The sequence below is a fragment of the Phalacrocorax carbo genome, chromosome 5 (genome assembly GCF_963921805.1).
Source record: "Phalacrocorax carbo chromosome 5, bPhaCar2.1, whole genome shotgun sequence".
NCBI classification, from domain to species: domain Eukaryota; kingdom Metazoa; phylum Chordata; class Aves; order Suliformes; family Phalacrocoracidae; genus Phalacrocorax; species Phalacrocorax carbo.
In genome coordinates this window covers 7,936,809-7,955,499 of record NC_087517.1, presented here as the reverse complement: position 1 = coordinate 7,955,499, position 18,691 = coordinate 7,936,809, and the positions used below count along the sequence as shown (strand labels likewise).

The window sequence follows — 18,691 nt, the reverse complement described above, 5'->3', positions numbered from 1 at the left end:
GCCTGGACAACCAAAATCTTATCACTTCAGCTAGAATATTAAGTATATTTAACATTAATCTTGAGTACATTTCAGTTTGTTCCACTGTGTGTAGTATATGTTTACAAAACCCTAAAACTCTTTCTAATGACTTTTCACAGACCTGACCAAAAGTTTTGTGAGCATATAAAGGATGAGAAGAGTGATGATTTCCAGAAGCGGTACATCCTTAAGAGAGATAACTCTAGTTTAGACAAAGATGACAACCAGGTAAAATACAAACGGATTATTTCCTTCCACTTGCTGTATTTGACGGTGTATTTATACTATTTCCTTGTAGAAGTTGACACTGTATCACTTAATTTAGATGAGAATACGATTAAAAGATGACAGAAGAAGTAAGTCCATAGAAGAACGTGAAGAAGAATATCAAAGAGCTAGAGAAAGAATATTTGCACAAGATGTATGTATCAAAGAAAATCTTCTGGTCTTTTGTATGACTACTTCACACACATACATGCACGTGCGGTTTTTGTTAAAAGGTACTTCTTTTCAGGAAATTTTCTGTTTCTGAAGGGGACTGAGCAGATAAGAATTATTAGTGTGGCCTGAGTGAGTTTTAAATGATACTGAAGTTTATGAGAAGCCTTCTGTTGTCTCGAATTACTACTGTATAGAACTCAAGCAACCTTCAAGAATTATTTTGGTGTTATTATCTAGCATTAACTCTTTCAATGCATTATTTTGCCCCTTACTGACATTTAAGTTACAGAGTTCTGGTACTGCAATCATTTCAACTGTTGCTCAGAGCAATAATTTCAAAACAAAAAAGTTATTTTTTCCTCACTTGTGTCTATCTCAGACACACGTTATGAATGGTCACAGTAAAATGATTTGAATGCCCATCTGTGAAATTTCAGTCAGAAATCTGGAAGACTAGTCTTTCTTGACTGGAGTTATCAAGCAGGACAACATTGTAAACTACAATCACAGGTGGTGATTATATTTAATTGAGTGAAACAGGAAAAAATGTCTTCAAAAATATGCATTACCTCTAATAACCCACTTTTTCTGACACTTATCTTTAGCTCATACACACCCAAAACCAAATTTTTGTTCTGAAGAAAAAGTAATAGTCTCTGAGAGGCTAGTTTGCTATATTCAAATATTTTCTAAAGGCCTTTTTAAAATGTTTTTGTTCACCTTAGTTACGAACAAAAAGAATAGACTTTTGGATATAAAATTACCTTTTTCTTTTGCGTACTCATTTACCATGTATTGTACCCTTAGAAGCTTTGTACCAAATGTGAGAAACCACAGCCAAGGACAACATAACTGAAGTTAATAGCCTTTTTGATTGTATATTCTGTCTGCTTTTTAGCATATGCGTACTTGTACCCAAAGAATTCAGTACAATTATCGCAGTAGCCAGCATCATCATCTACTTCACCCTTTCAAGCAGAAGACAAGGCAACTCAAGGTGGTTTTAACAGCCTTGTGAAGGCACACATCTGCTGGAAGTTACACAAGGCAGTGAAGGCCCAATGGAAGAATCATAACTTCAGAAAAATACTGATATAAACAAAACGATCAGCATTGTAACTATTCTAACACTAACTTCTGTTTCCTGCAGACGGGCCTTTATATATTGTCTTTTTCCCCCGTAACATGGCAATAATCCACCAAAGAGGTTAAGTTTTCAGGCAGCTTAATACAAAGAAGTATGCTGTAAAAGTCCATGTATAATACAAAAGACTTCAAATTGGAGCATGTTTTGTTACTGCACTGTAGTAGGGGTTCTAGATGCCATTCATATTAATTTCTACACTTCTTTGCCCCTCAGTCCCTGTGTTCCCAAGAGAATTATTTCACTGATAAAAGGTAAGAAAATTTGCAGTTTAATTCTGTTTAATTTTCCCATTTTCTTAATAAATATTAAGTTATCTTATTAAAATGTCAACAGAATCCAGGAGGAAGAAACTAATAGTACACAACAAAGACGACAGATACTTAGGTATTTGATGCTTTCTTTAAAAAAAAATAAAATCCCGAAGTATTCTGCATGCATTTCACCTTCTCTTTCTTTCTTTTTTTTTCTTTTTCTTTTCCCTTATTTTGCAATTGATGCTTGTGCTAAAAGTTTAGTTTATAACTTACAGAATCAATAAGGAAACATCAGGGAGATCAGCCAACAGCCATCAGAGCAGTACTGAGAATGAGCTGAAGTATTGTGAACCCCGTCCCTGGAGCAGCACCGACTCTGATAGCTCCATCCGCAATCTGAAGCCAGCTGTAACGAAAGCCAGCAGCTTCAGTGGGATATCAGTTCTGACAAGAGGAGATAGCTCTGGAAGCAGCAAAAGCACAGGCAGGCTGTCTAAGACAGGTATAATAAAATCTGTACAAATACATAGTTACGTAGCAGTGAAGTACCTGATGGTTTGATACTTGATGCCTATTGCAGATGTGTACACATGTAGAGACCTCAGTCTTGTAGGTGCTCCATGCATACAGCTCCCTCTGGGCGCCATTGGTGGCTGCACACATAAAATGGCTGTAGACCCAGCCTGTAGCACATAACTGCCTCGGAGAGCTAGAATTCGGGTAACAAATTAAATGAAGATTTTTACATTTGGAAGTAGAATTTGAAAGTGCGTTACAGGCGGCTTTAAGCTAAATGCATTTAATCTCGTACAAAGGATTTGGAAACATTTATCAGTGTAAGTACTTGAACTCTTAAGCTTTTATTTTTAATAAAGTCGTCAGTTTCAGTGTGGCAAAGCTGCATTGTGCAGTCTGGGGAAACCGCGCTGCTGTCCTACTAGCTAGGAAAAAACAGCATTAAAGCCTATGAACTGTTAGTTATGTTTGTATTCCAGTGCCATTGTTAAATTTAAATTAATATGACTAAAAAGCTCACTTAATTTTTAGATTGCTGAAAAATCAGATCAGTGGAACAAAGTGTACTGTTTAATTTTAAGATTCAGAAATAGTGGGGGAAAATACTCATAAGATTCTGGGTTTCAAAGGTGTGTTAACTTGTAATTAATGTCAAAACGGAATTTTGGAAAATATGGATATAAATTTTTTGTGGGGCAAAAATGAAATTTAGTCAATACTTGTACTCGAAATGCCAAGGTAATTTGATCCCATAGATAATCTTGGTTGTGGACAATTTTGAGGCTTGTAATACATGGGTGCATTACGCATGCTGTACTTCAGATTTTGAAGTAGAACTGTAAGAAAGCAGAATATTATTGCTTGCTTGTGTTATGCTTGGCTTTGTCAATATTTATAAAACTAATTTCTCATGAGGATCTGTTCACATTTTTTGCTTTCCCTGAAACCACCACTACCCTATAGGTGTATCACCACGCTTCTGTATCTTAATGCAGTAAAACAGTTACAAATTATGTTTCTTTGTATAAAAAAAAATTACATTGCAAGGTACTTTGGCTTGTGCTGAAAAGTTGTGCCATCATATTGAGTTATTTCATTTAGCAGTATAGGAATACTATTTGTCACAGCTTGAAAAGAAACTACAACCTGACAATAGTGTATATATAAAATACATTCTTAGAAATATTTGTTTTCTAAACTGCAAGAACATAAATGGATTCTTAAAATTTAGCTGCAAACTTTATTTTGGCGTTCAGAGAGTTAACATTCAAAGTTCAGAATGCCTATCTTGGTCGTTGTTGCTTCACTGCAGTTACAGGCTATGGTGATTTTGCATGTGTTGAGATTGGTTTTGTTTGTTCATTTTGATCAAAGATGTAATTGGCTTTAATTACGATGGCTTCAGCCTGATTTCTCTATGTAATCTAGAAGTGGATACACTTGTAAACAAATCTGATCAAAGTACCTCTGGTCAGGTGAATATTGTTTTGCAGAGCTGGGATATGCTATTTTGCCCAGTTTACAATTAATATCTTTGTATTTCACTTTATCTAGCAATAGGAAAAACGTTAACAGTGAGCATCAGCAAATGCTTCAAGCCATATAATCTTTTCATACACAGAAGTGAAAGGGTTACAATTAGAAATTTTCATGAAGGACCACAAAGTAACTTCAAACAGTAGATACATTTTGTCGCAGCCCTTTTTGAGTCATGCTTTCCCTTCTAGATTGTATAGAGGCTGCTAATGAAGAGTACCTAAACTTAAACAACTATATTCCCTCTCCCAAGTACTGCAAGTAAAATAGAAAAGACTTGATAAAAAGTACAATAAACTGTATACCTAGAGATCTAGGTATACGGTGATCTAGGAACAGTGCAGTTCTACAGACCTCTCCATGTTATACTTTTGGAATATTGCTTTTAGCTGCATGCGCTGGCTTTCAGAAAGCTCAGGATCTGGTTCACCGCTGCCTTGCAATGTTTGTAGGCCTTCATATCTGTGAAATTATTGTTGCTTTCAATCAGCTATTTCATGCTTTTTCGGAAATTTGAACTGTTGCATAAAACTAGGCTAAAGCTACCATATTACCATAATTTTTTCCAGCTGTGTTCTTGACTTCAGTCTGAAAATTGTCAGAGGAGGAAAAAAAATAGTTTTGGGTTTTTTAGTATTCTGTAGTTTATCCAGCAGGTGAGTCAGAGAAGATCTCTGACATCTAGTAGTAAAAAAAAGAAAATGGTCAATGCTTGCATGCAGGCTACATCTACAGAGCATGTGAATTTAGCTAGCATGTCTGAAGGGACATTGGGCCCTCTGCATCTGTGTTACCCCATGGCCTGCATATACACAATGGTTGTAGGCTGTGCGTTCATCTCTTTGGTGTATCCTATTGATAAATGTGCGGGCATCACTTCAGAATAAGTGACCGATCACTGAAATGAATTGCAGATGAACTGAATGTTGGCACACGTGCATGTGTGCAGGCATGTATCTTCTGTCCAGAAAATCAGACTGAGATATGAAAGCCTCACTTTACAGTGCAAAGCAGTGCTGAATTGACCCTTGGTTCACAGAAGGAATGTTGTAATGATATTCCAGGGGAGATGAAGGGGAAGTTCATTGCAAAGGCCACTGTTTAATAATGTACTTAACACTGGGCTCTAAGGGTAAGCATTTACAAGTATATATTTTAAGTGAGCATGATGTTTCTGTCTTTAGGTAAAAACAATTTCTCATTACTCCTTTCCTAGGTTCAGAGTCTTCTAGTAGTGTAGGGTCATCCACGGGTTCTCTTTCTCACACCCAGCAGCCTCTTCCAGTGCCAGCTCTAAGCCAGCCTTCTCATGGCACGCCTGCCGTCTATCCAACTGTCAGCACTAGTAACTCTCTTTCCTTTGATGGTGGCATAAGCGGGCAAGTGGCACCTACTAGCACTAGCTTCTTTTTGCTTCCCTTGGAAGCGGCAGGCATACCGCCTGGCAGTATTCTGATCAACCCGCAAACAGGTTGGTACCCGCTTGTGGATGTTTTTGTTACAATTGAGAACTTGAAGAAAAATGCATGAGTGTTTGCATAAGACTGAGTGTCAGTATTGTCCTTTCTTTTTCACTTTTGGTTTTTTCCTGTGGTTGTGTTCGTTCAGTGCACTTAATTTAAAAAGAAAGCATGACTCTAGGATTAAAGGAATAAGTAAACTCACTTGATTTTCTGTAGTAAAGTTTTAACCTGTATGAGTAATTTGCACAAAATATGAAAATCCTGTGATTTATTATCCAGAACGCAGAATAACTTAAAGTAATTGTTTCAGCCTTTTTTGGGAGAGGGCAAAGTCTTTCCCAGTGCTACTGTAAAACAGTTTCAGTGAGGGGAGGGAGCCTGAAGAAGTATTCATATTGACTTGAAAGAGTTTATCATCCTTCATTTTGTTTGTCGCAACATATCCATGTGTCTCTATGCTCATGGCACTGACTTAATACAAGTGAAAGAAATAAGCGTGAGGTTACATGCTGTTTCTAAACTTACGTTTGTCAGCTTAAAACAGGATAAAATCAATATTGTCGTAATTGGCTAATACTGATATTTTTAGTAAGTAGTAGGAAATTGATACTTCATAATGTAGGTGCAAGGAGAGGTGTAATTACTTGTCTGGATTAAATGACTAGTGAGCATTTTCTGGGCAAACTTTTACTTTATAGTAGAAGTTAAGAAATCCAGGAAATTTTAATTTACCTTTTATGCAACACATAGTAATCTTTGGAAAATTATTATATTTTTATTTTAGTTTAAAGATTTATTTTCTGTGTAGAAAAGGAAATACTTCAGGATATATTTCCCATCATTCTGTAGATGGACTTTATGTCTGAATATAAGTGCATGTGACACTTTAAATTAAATTTTTCTCATTGGGGTTGTTAAAATGATCAGTTATTAAATTATTTCTCTTCTATAACTAAAAGATTTAACGTTGGGATATATTTCCCCTTTTTTCCTTAATATAAATCAATTGCTGTTGCATACAAAATTTGAGCTCTTTTTTATTAATGGTTCTGCATATTGATATTCTACCTAAGAATTCTCTTAAATGCGTTAATGTATAAACGAATAGTTCAAGGCAACCCTGCTAAAAAAATTGGTTACAAATGGCTAGCTCTAGCATCTAATTTTCATAGGTAGCCATTGGATTTGGAGGTGGGTGTATTCGCTATCTTAGATCTAGGGTCTGGACAACAGCACTATTGACTTAGCTTTTCTAGTTCTTATGTGATGGTTGCACACCTTCTGCATAAATTTTCCATTGTGTGTGTTGACCATCTGAAGACAAATAATGATGACTAGTGAGCAAGTCTGGATAGAAAAATAAGTGGGTTTAGTGCTTATGTACGCTAGAGTACTTTGTTCTTATTTGATGTAGAGTTGGCCCACAAACACATCATATGAAAAATGACAGCCAACATTATAGCATGACTGTGCTAAAGCTTTAAAGTTATGGTACAGCAAAACAGATACTGCAGGTACTGACACGATACCATCAGCTTGAAAGTGATATCATGTAAAACATGATCGAGTTTTTTCATTTTAAAAATAGCAGGTTTTGAGTCATCTTCGTTTCAGTTATGTCCTTGTCAATGTTTTGCATGTGACTAGTTTCACTTTCTCCCTCCTGTACCATTGGTCATTTTCCCTGTTACACTGATGGGACTTCCACATAGCAACAGGGGAGGGCAGAGAAACAAATGTGATTGTGAAAGCTTTCCTTCTGAAAGCTTCTTGTACTTGCACCCCCCTCAGAAAAGGCAGCAGAATTGTAAACTTGACTCTGATATTCATTAAAATTAGCTTGATTTTTCAGATTTGATTCTTCCTACATTTTATCCATTTTATTATTGTATTTAAACAGTCATTAATAGCCTTTCATAACAGAGGATTATGTTAATATCTAATGAGTGTCTAATAGAAGATAAACTAGGCTTCCAGAACAAGGAATATTTTGTTTCGACTTGATACAAACTTTCGACTTGAGTATTCAAATCATTATATTCTATAACTGTTCATCTGGCTTTATTGTTCCAAATGAGAGTTAGAGTTCAAAAAATATAGATTCGTTTCTCAGCATTTCTGACAGAGTCAGAATGACCTCAGGTCAACAGAGTCATTCTTCTCAGTTGCTGAAGACAGTAATTAGGAAAAGACAGTTCTTATTCAGCCACTACAGGAAACAAGTTAAGCTCCAGTGATAACCAGAAAGTGGTGGAAAGAAATAAGAAAACCTGACTCCCTATTTATGTGAACATTCCTGATTTGGGGGCATTAAAAAGAAATCCATTAAGCTAAATTGAGTACAGCAAGTCTGTTCATGCTTCCTGGCTATCCTTGTATTAATTGCCTCAGTCCTCTCTTCAGTAACTTTTACACTTTTATGTTGGCCAGTTGCATTTAAATAGGATGGGATGAAGAAGTCTGAAGGAGCATTAGTCTGCTCTGATAGGACCCTGGCTAGGGTGCAAAGGCTTTAGTCTCAGTTGATACCTTTCTGGGAAGAATCTCAGACAAGAAAATATTTATATTGGAGGAGAAAAAATTTACGTCAGTATTTGGACCTTAAGTATGAAAATAAGCCAGTACAAGACACATGTCGTTAAGCAGCTAGACACAGGTCACTGCTAGCTCATCTGTTCTTCCTTTGATTTGTTTTGGTTTTTCCCAACCCAGGCACCAATATGAATCACTGTTTCTAATTTACTTTTAAATAGTTTATTCTTCCATTCTTCTTCATTCATCCACTGCTGTAATATTGAAGTTGCAAATTAGTAAATAGGAGAATAATACTACATTGTTTCATTTGAAAGCTAAAAGCCAATTCATCTATGGATGGGGGAAGAGAGTCCTTTAGCAGTAATCTCATTAGCAGTTATGGGAGTACCGTTGCAACTACTACTTCATATGTGTTTTTTAAAATATTTGCCTTTAAGCTCTCCTGTGTTCTGATTGGTGTTCAAACTGATTAAAGGAGATTCATTTAATTGCCTCTTAAAAGATCCTTAAAATAGTGTTTTTAGTTGGGTTTTCCTTTATTACTCCAGCCCTTTTCAGTCCCACTTAATTAAAAATGAGTTTTCAAGACAAGTAGGATACAGCAAGTATTTATCCATGTTCACTAAGTAAGGACAGGGGTATCTTTGTTTACCTTAAATGTTTTGGTTTTTAACTGCATGCAGTTTGTCAAATGAGGCCTGTTTAGTCATTGCTATTATAAATGTCATGTGGGGATTTGGCATAAATCTGTCATGCGAAACAGTATGACTTTGCTTATTTTCAAATGTTATTATTTTAATTGTTTTGCCTACTGTGAATGTGTTTGTCTTTATTTTACGTCTCCAAACTTAGATGATGCAGCTGGCTGCATTTGGTTGTGTTTGCTCTCTTCCACCTTCTCAGGTCAGCCATTCCTTAACCCAGATGGCACTCCAGTTGTGTACAATCCTCCTATGCCTCAGCAACCTGTTAGGACCCAAGTGCCTGGACCTCCGCAACAGCCACCTCTTCCCGCACCACCTCAGCAACAGCCAGCAGCTAATCACATCCTCTCACAGGTGCACATGTCAAATACATGATGCTTGTATTGGTGACTGATGCTGTGTATTGCCATCTGATAACAAGGGATCAGTAGGTTTGTTCTGTTGGAGTGTATCCTAAGAAGTAATAGCGACATAGATATGGGTAACTGGACTTTTTTACCCCCACATTCCTTGGAACTGTCAGTTCTGCTAATAACTTAACATGGTGGGCAGCCTTTTCCTAAAAATATAGAAAATACTTTAGTATGAAAACCTACCAAGGCTAAATTGCTCTGGAAAAGAGGTTCTGCCATCATCCTTAGTCACGCTGTGTGGTTACCCCTGGCATTAACAGTAATAGAGTCAGCAACCTGGGAAGAGAGTTAATCCATCTGAAATCTTCGTTTCCTTGTCTTAACGTTATCTTTCAGCCTGATGAATTCTTGAACTGTACTGGTGGCACAAAAGAGGTAGCTTAGGACTGGTAGAGTATGAACATCTCTTAAGTAGCACTTTGGCCTACTCTGCTCACAAAACTGCACACTGAAGTACAGGATATATTTTATCCTTGTCTTGTACAAGAGGAATTTAGTAAAATAGGCCAGATTGTCTTTAATCTCAGCCCTTGAAAAGAAAAGCAAAGAAAAGAGTGTGTCTGGACAGGAGAAGGCACCAAGCTACTGGCTATAGTCTCCTGTAGTATTTTCAAATTGTTCTCAAATTTTATCAAAAAGTTATTTTTAGAATCTAAACCTTTATCCTTGTTCATTTTCCCTGTTTAAATATTCCATTCAGGATACCTGCGTATGCCGCAGTAGAGATGGTCTGTTTTGCAAAAGGCTCATTAGTACTATTTCTCCTTACCTAGTTTACAGAAGTGTGTGTGTGGTACTTGGCGTTTTCTTCAGAAATTCTTTACTACTACTATGATTGCCTTCTCAACGGATACTGGAGTTGAACCTGCCTGAAATATTATCAGCAATGATACCTCTCTGATGTTCAAATAACCAAAATCTAGAGAAAATATTTTAGTATTGTTGAATAAGTGAAAATAATAGGTTTTAATTGGTGGTTAGTAGTAAATTCATTCTGCCTTTAGATGCTTTGAAACAACTTGTATTTAGAATGCACGTCTAGATTTTATTTTATAACTTCAAAAAAATCTCCCTTGAAAGAAACAGTAAATATTAAATAGAAGCAACCTGCTGACTTAGAGCTAAATCTAATGTATAAAAAATAAAGCAAACACATTTCTGCTGGGAGACTGAGATAGTGAAAATTACTTTTGTTTTAATTCTGTGCAGTCTTAAAGTAGTATACATTACTTAAAGAAGTATCCATTCCCTTTCTCGTAATGGAGCATAGTTGCTTTTTTCAATTACAAAAGACTTTGACTTTGTTTTCACTTCTCTTAATCTGATGTTAACCATGTTAACTGTTATTCCTTCAGCCCATGCGGCCTCTGCAGCCTTCCTCCCAGCCTGTTCAGTACTCTGCAGTCTCTTATCCACCTCCGCTCCTGCCAGTCTCCTCTACGCAGCAATATTCTGTGGTATTATATCTTCTGTTCATCTCCTTTCTGCATGGGTTAATCTTTAGTGGATGCTGACCTTTGCTTGCTTGTTTGTAAGTGGTGTGTGATACCAGTGTAATGACTGGCTAGCTTTTCAATCATCGTAAAATACTACCTTAGTGGGGGAAAATAGTTCCTGGGAGTTTTTACAGTGTTTATTTCAACTTCAGCAGAAATGTAGACAATTAAGGCTAGATCTATAAATCTCTTTATTTAGATATATATTATTTTCTTTCATAAAGGAACAGCTTTTCAATGCTATTGTTTTGTTAGCCAGTCAGTACCTCTCTATCTCTCAGTTAACCTCTTCCCGTCCGTTCTAGTTGTTTCTTTCTGTCTGCTTGTTCTTCTCCTGAACACTGATACCTCTTGAGGGATCAGCTGTGCTGTTTTTTTGAGGTTACCTTTTTCTAGCCTCTTTGCCAGAACTCTTAACACTCCCCCTACACTAGCATCCCTTGTTTAATATAAATAGAAGCTGGAAATGAAATATCTTAGTCTTTTGTGTTCAAAAAAACCACACAAATTGAAACTGAAACCTAGTAAATGGGAAGAGTTCTCCAAGGCGGAATCTGAACTACGAGTCCAGGTCAAAAATTGAGGCTTCTCAACTCCCCCAACTGCTCTGATACTCTAATGAATACATGTTTGTGTTGGGGTTATGTGGCAGTGTTTGGCAGGGGTGGCTTCTGCGAGAAGAGACCAGGAGCTGCCCCTATTTCAGGCAGCTCCAAGACTGACCCTGCGCTGTCCAAAGCTGAGTCAGTCATGAAAGGGTAAAAACCACTGTGCAGCAGATGTGAGGGAAGGGAGTGAGAAGAAAAGGGAGGAGGTGCTCCAGATGCTGGAGCAGATATCCACCTGCAGCCCTTGGAGGATCCCACACCAGAGCAGGTAGAGACGCCCTGAAGGCAGCTGCAGCCTGTGGAGAGCAGGAGCAGGCTCCAGGCAGGACTTGTGTCCCCATGGAGAGAGTAGCCCACGTTTGAGCAAGTTTGCTGGCAGGACTTACGACCCCATGGGGGACCCATGCTGCAGCAGTCTGTTCCTGAAGGGCTGCACCCCATGGAAGGGACCCATACTGGAGCAATTAATGAAGAACTGCAGCCCGTGGGCAGGACCCATGTTGGAGAGGTTCATGAAGGACCATCTCCTGTGGGTGGGACCCCATCCTGGAGCAGGGGAAGAGCATGAGGAGGAGGAGGGAGCAGCAGGGAGTGTTGTGAATCAGTTATGAGCCCCCATTCCCCATCCCCCTATGACACTTGGGGAGGAGGTAGGAGAGTTTGGGGTGAAGTTGAGGCTGGGAAGAAGCAGGGGTTTGGGGGAAGCTGGTTTTAGTTTTGTTTTTATTTCTCGCTATCCTACTCTGTTAGTAGTTGGCAATAAATTAAATTAATCTTCTCCAAGTTGGGTCTGTTTTGCCTGTGATGGTAATTGGTGAGCGATCTCCCTGTCCTTCTCTTGATACAAGAGCTTTTTATCTTATTTTGTCCCCCTGTAATGCTAAGGATGGAAGAGTGATCGAGCAGCCTGGTGGGCACCTTGCAGCCAGCCAAGGTTAAAGCACCACAATGTTATACAATAGCTATTTTAGTGTGTATTCAGAGTTGGTTTTTTTTTGTTGTTATTTTCAACATTAATCAGAAATGTCTCCTAAAAATAGATACAGATTTATCTGAATTCAATAGTCTGCATGTAATTAAAACTATATTGTAACTGTTATCTGCGCTTTAGGCATACAGTTCTAAAAGGAACTGCACTTCGTGGAGGGTGGTGGGTTTCTTTTAGCGATGTTGTTTCTCATGTTGTTTTAGAGTTTGAATACACATGTGTGCAGTCAATATAGTTTACCTCCTTAGTAATGAGAACAGTTGTTAACCAACGTGAGCTTCCTATGCAAGTTTAGCAGATGACTAAATTGCTGTCAGGAGCAGCTAGTTCAGGTGGCTCTGTGCTAGGATTCACAATCGTTTTTCTGCATATGGTTGTTAAAGCAGAAAATAAAACTCCTCCCGGGTTTATAAGTTCAAAGCATTTCACATTCAGGAAATGGGTTCAAATACTAAGTGTGCTGGCAGTTTCAAAAATTCAGTTCTGCTGATGGTAACTTAGGTAACATAGTGAAAAGGATTGATGGTCTTGGTTCAGAATCTAAATGCAACTCATCTGTAGTTGGTACCAGGAAAGTTTGCATTATCTGTTTATTGGTAATACCCTGTTTCAGTGGTCAGTCGTGCTTGTACTATCTGCACCGCTGCAGGACAACCTGACAGGATCAGAATTTACTCATACCGATAGTGTAACAGAAATAAATGTGTATTGTTTGGGTTTATTCTTTGGATGTGTTTAGAGGTAATATTAACTCATAATTAAATATCAGTATCTCCTCTCTAAGCCTAGGCATTATGAAAAGCAGAATGTAAAATGCAATGTAGAAAAGCATTATGGTTGTGTTAACAGGCATCATTAAAGGATGAAATGCCAAAGGCAAATTTAGATTGTTAATCTAATGGAAATAGGGCTTTTCGAGCTGCAAAGGTATTCTAAATAAAGTTTTAGGTGCAAATTTGCATTTCCAGTGGTAATTAAGAGTATCTTTAGCCTGGAAACTATAAAATTTCAGCATAAAATTTGAATGTAGCTAATTAGTGAAAGACACAGCTTATGCTTACTCTCTCTTGATTAACTCCTATCTTCTTCAGGATGATCTAAGAAACGATCAGGTGATCTTAAAACGTTTCTAATATTCCTCCATGCTTGGAGGGTCCACTTTTGAAGTATGAACCAAATCTTCCTGTTTAGCAAAAAAAATACAGTACTACTCATAACTTCCAATTTCCAGGGTGTTGATAAATTGATGGAGAATTGCTTGTAAAAAGAAGCAGCTTGGCCTTACAGTAGTAGAAGCTTCAAATTTCACAGGACTCCTGCGGTGCTCAGTGCAACCAGCATCATAGTTTCAGGTTTTAATAAAATACAGCTAGCAGGTAACCACTAGAACACTTTTCTTGCACTGTTACTTGATTTCAGGCTTAAAAAAAAAAACCAAAACCTAATCCTTGCATGCAGTATAATACCAAGTTAGAGGAATGTACCTTGTTATTCAGGATTAGAGCCTCATTAACTTAAGCTCTTCAAATCAAAAATTACTTCAGCAATACTAATGGCTTCTGCTGTTTTAACTGGGGTTAGAAGTTTTCACTCCAGCTTTGGAGGCCAATCAGAAAATGTTAGTGACACAACTTCTGGCTTTATTTTTGACAATTGAATTCTTACCATAAGTAGATAGAGGCAGATGTAACCCAAAAATCGAATATGGGCAGTGAAATGAGTGAAGTCTCTGAATGTGGATGTTCTTTCCTGCTGTTACCCTTGAAGATGATTTACTACTGTGTCCCGTCTTGTTCTTTCCTGTTGTTCTTTGGCTGATGTTGCTAACGCGCGGTAATTTGAGACATGCATATCTGAAACTTACTCAGATATTTGGCTGTGCCATTCATTTGTTGGTTTTTTTTTTTTTCCTTGAACATACATTTGTGGATGTAACTTTTCCTTTTTTAACTATTACAGCAAGACAACCTAGGATCACAATTTAGCCATATGAGTCTTGCCCGCCAGCCACCTGCTGATCCAGCAGAACCTCATACTGCTATGTTCCAGTCCACTGTAGTCCTCCAGCCCCCACAGCAGTCCGGTTATATCATCGCAGCTGCTCCGCCACCCCCTGCCTCTGGCCAACCGGTTTCTGCTCCGGGCTACTCGACATCTAGCCACCCTGTCAACCAGCAAGTACTCCAGCAGCAGGGATATATGCAGCAACCTGTGCCACAGGTACCATGGCTCTTTTTCCATCCATCTTTTTCCAAAATCTATATTTAAAAACTGACCATGCTGTTCTGTTAATGAGCTTTTTCTATGGCGTGGGGCTCCCGGTTCCATTGCAGCTGTGTGCATTTACACTGGGGTCGAGGGGTTTTTCTGGCTTACGTGCTTTGAAATTAGTGACTTCAGCTTACGTGAGGAGAAATAATCACCCAGGTATTTACCTGTAGCTGGTAAAACTCATGTTCTGCATAGCTTTCTAGTGTCTCAGGTGTCTCTTTGTGGAATTTGGGAATTGTTACTTCTACAGTGAAAATAGAAGAAATCAGCTGTTAAAGAGGGAATTTATGTAGTATTTTTAAACTGCTAAACCATTTAACATTAGTTGCACCTTTTTAGTAAGTGTTTTATCCTTTTTTTATCACGTGATTCTTTTCACATTTAGATGTCCACCTTCTATAAGCATGCAGGTAGTGAGTTTCTTTTAACTGTTGTCCCTTTTTAGATGCCAGCTTGTTATTGTACTCCCAATCAGTATCCGCACTCCAGTCAACAATATCGTCCTGTTTCTGTCCATTACAACACGCAGCAAAACCAACCATTGGCACAGCCTGGACAGCAGACAGGTTTGTTGAACTCTTTCAGCTTTTTATTAGAACACCTAGTGTGTGTGTGTTCTCCTGGGGTTGCTTTTTATACTTATTTACTGTATAATTTCAAATAAAGTGAAAGTTCAGATAGGGCATGGAAAGTGTAACTAACCTGAGGTAGAAAAGTTTGAGTCAGTTGTTCACGAAACTTGAGATTTGAGCCATTACTATGAGTGGCTCATGCTGTAACTTTCATTAGAGGATATTTTTTTAAGTTTAGAACTGAATAATTTAAAAAACTTGGGAACTAACTTTTTAGTAACTTTCAAACTAAGACAAATTAGTACCTTTAAATGATGTAACCTTGCAGAAATGTACCTGAACTGAAAGTTTTAAACAAAATATACTGATTTTAGATGTTGTGGCATGAAAAGACAGCTGTGCAGAAGATCAGTGGCAATACTGTTTTGTCTTTCTGTCCTAATGGTTAGAGGTGTCTGGATATTGAATTGAATATATAAGGAGAGTTAAGTGGTTGGAATTAGTTTTCTGCTCCTCCTATTTCTAGTAAACACTTTCTACTGTTTGAGTTACCTTTCTGTGAATGTCATCAAGCTGTATTTCTGTTTCCTTTCTTTCCCATTGCCTTTTTTCCTTAGAAGTTGTAACTGTAGCTACCATTATTCTGATAACATGTACTTTAAAATACTGTTACTTTAATAAGATTTGGATTCCTGAAACAAATTTACTTCTGAGTAATAGCTTGATTCACAGTCAAAACTTTGAGAAGTAACGAATGATGTTTGGAGGCAGAGATCCTTAAAAATCATGCTTTTTATAGCATGTCTTAGTTGAATATGTTACATTTAGCATCTTTTTTAATTTTCTTCAGGAAGAAGGACTTTTTAATTCCTCCCCTACCCCCAATTATGCGTTCCTCTATAGAAGTAGGATGAAAGATCAGCTTTTACAAATATTAACTGGAATTCTTAATAGCTATTCTATGAAGTAGCCTGTAAGAGGGATTGATCCCTCTTCTGCAGTCTGCTATAGGCAGTGCTCCTATAGCAGCCATGTGATACGATGAAGCTGTTTTTCAAGGTTCAGGTCACAAATTTAGGCGGGATTATTTCATTGCAGAATGATCAAGATGTGATGCCCGTTTATGGTAGGGTTGTCAGGTCATTTTAAAATACTGTTATTACCTGGTTACTGCAAAATAGGTCACCACTGAAAAGAAGAGTCACACTCTTCAGAAGTGGAAGTATATTGACATTTTTTCAAAGGAAGACAAATTACTCAGTTTTGCAACTTGTTTTATCTATTGCTTTTAAAGATGTGTTAGCCAACCTGCCTGCCTTCCTCAGATTTTTTTAATACCTAGGCTACTTAATAGCAAAAAGTCTGAGGCTCAGCCGGGGTTATTCCCCATTTCCAGGGACACCCTACATGAGTAGCACACACTCTAAATCGGGAACAGCCCAGTGTATATATGTAGCTAAATAAAACAGTCTGAATTTGAAAGCATGGGGTGATGGTGCATCAGCACCGAGATGCAGAGGGAGGAATCGGTTGCTATTAGGTAAGTAAGTTTCTCTCTTGTCTGTTTTTAGTTCTTTACATTTTAACTGAATTTCGCTGCCTGTAATGTGGACAGGGTGACAAGCATCAGCAGCTAAAATCTCCCTGTGTGTCCTAGAAGAAATAAAATAAGCTGTGCAGATAGCTCGATAACAAACCTTCTACCTGTAACCCTGACATCAAGGATCATGTTTAAGTAGCGATGGGGTGGGCCAGCCAATAATTGCGTTCGGTCCTGTTTGGTTACTCGGTGTTTTCTAGCACTAATGGTAGAGAACTGCATAATTAGCGTTTAACTCAAAATCTCCAAATTGCTACTTAGCCATTGCTGCCTCTCATTTACTGCTCTGTAGGCAAATCTGAATCAGCACTCTGACGTGAAAGGTTCCGCGTTGTGTTTTCTGTTCTGTAAACTGTTCATGAGATGGTGTGTATTAAAATAAATCTACAAGAGAGATAATTTCCAGCTCTAAATATTTGTGTTAAGTTGACGCAAAGCTACATCCGAATGGTTGATGCTTATTAGCAATGGCTGGTTTTGCAACAAAAGGCAGCATGTTACTTGGCTAATACAGCAATGTCTCTGGTCAAAAATGAGAATTAACAAATCTTGCATTGCGTAAAAGCCGTGGAGTTTATTCATCTCATAAAGCAGTTATGAACTACGAAATAACTTTCCAAAGACAAATTTAGATGAAAGATGACAGCTTCTGAGACCACGGCAACTGTAGCCACTTCTGGTTTAATGTTATGGAGTGGCCTGACTTTATCTATGAGCAGTTGGATTCGGGGCCGTAACACTGTCTGAGAGGTTTACATTTCTCACAGTGAACCGGTCTCTTTTTCAGCTGCTTCCTATCTTCCTTTTTAAAGGGGTTTCTGGTGAAATATTTGAGAGGTTCACTTTCATTAAAAATTCTTTGGTTGTCCAAAAGATGTTGGGAGAAGAAAACTCTCTTTAAGAAAAAGGCATTTCCGATTGCCATGATTATGGGGTCCCAGTTACCATGAAACTGAACTACAGGTTGATAAATTAACTTTTTTCTTGTATTAACAGTGTTTTCTTTTTAATTATGTAAATATTAAGAAACACGCTTCTTTTTTTGTCTGCTGTTTCAGAGTATTTCTGTGTAATGAGGCAATCTGCTATGGCAGGTGTGGGTTTTCTGCTGAGTGCTGCATTTCTGTCAGACCACTCTCTATGCAGAGGTGAAATTGTGAAGCTAAAAATAGAGCATTCTTTGGAATGCTGTGGGGAACCTTCTTGGCAGTCAATTTATATTGTTCCAGTTCTTTCTGCTTGCAAAATTGATCATGTCTGTCCCTGGGAGTGCCAGAAAAGCTGAAAAATATTCACAGCTACATTGTGATTTCTGGGAAATGAGAGGGTTAGTTTGCAGATGTGTTGACTGGATCTGTCATATACTGCAGCTCCGCATTCTGCTGCTTTTTAGGTGCTGTAGATCATTTTTTTGACAAAGTACGTTTAAGCATTTTGTTTATTACAAATATGAGATGGATTTTTGTGCACAGTTCAAACTTAAAGAGTTATTAAAAAGTCTAATTACTAATCCTGATGCAAGCACGCGTTGTTCTGAAGTTTTGTGTAGTAGTCTGAAAATATTTACAGTGTGGTGTGTGTTTCTAATGAATCGCTATCCTGGTTTTAACAAACTGAACCTTCTTCCCTTTAATTTTCTGAAGCAGTATTTGATTATATTAACAGTCTTTTTTAGTCTTCATTGTTACAATTTCTATGGAGACAGCCAGCTGTGACTGTTAATTCACAGTGTTCATTGTACCCTGTATGTACGTAACCAATGAACATTGGTGTGTTTTGTGTTTACCAAAAATGTTTTGCGTTAACTGAATAATTATCTTCAAAATAGACCGTGCAATTTTTTAAACACAGTTTAAAAGTAAAAAAAATCCCAGTGAGTTTTTGCAGGTATATTTGCTTTATTATAGTTCCATGCCAAGGTAGGGAGCATGGGCAATGTCAAGGTCAGTAGAATGTGAATGTGTCCAGGTTAAATACAGACTCTTCTTGCCGTCAGTGCATCTTGACAAGCCCAGTTTTGTTATTCTGGAGCGATAACTGGCTTTGTCTCAGAAACAATGATAGTTATGGTTTTTTCCTGATGTGGTAAGTAGCACATACCTGTATACTAGAATATGACAGAAAGA

The 18,691-nt window shown here is 37.8% G+C and overlaps 1 protein-coding gene across 7 annotated transcripts in view; it reads left to right on the top strand.

The window, feature by feature from the left end:
• R3HDM1 (R3H domain containing 1) overlaps positions 1-18,691 on the top strand; it is a 59,717-nt gene that overhangs the window by 22,700 nt on the left and 18,326 nt on the right. For 3 of the 7 annotated variants that reach the window (XM_064451051.1, XM_064451048.1, XM_064451047.1), the window contains 10 exons: positions 141-249; positions 347-442; positions 1,823-1,860; positions 1,943-1,993; positions 2,139-2,365; positions 5,132-5,386; positions 8,817-8,971; positions 10,386-10,487; positions 14,082-14,342; positions 14,839-14,959. In XM_064451051.1, coding sequence (XP_064307121.1) covers positions 141-249; positions 347-442; positions 1,823-1,860; positions 1,943-1,993; positions 2,139-2,365; positions 5,132-5,386; positions 8,817-8,971; positions 10,386-10,487; positions 14,082-14,342; positions 14,839-14,959 — 1,415 coding nt within the window. The remainder of the gene's footprint in view (positions 1-140; positions 250-346; positions 443-1,822; positions 1,861-1,942; positions 1,994-2,138; positions 2,366-5,131; positions 5,387-8,816; positions 8,972-10,385; positions 10,488-14,081; positions 14,343-14,838; positions 14,960-18,691) is intronic. The other 4 variants (XM_064451049.1, XM_064451052.1, XM_064451050.1 and 1 more) reach the window with 4 other exon arrangements.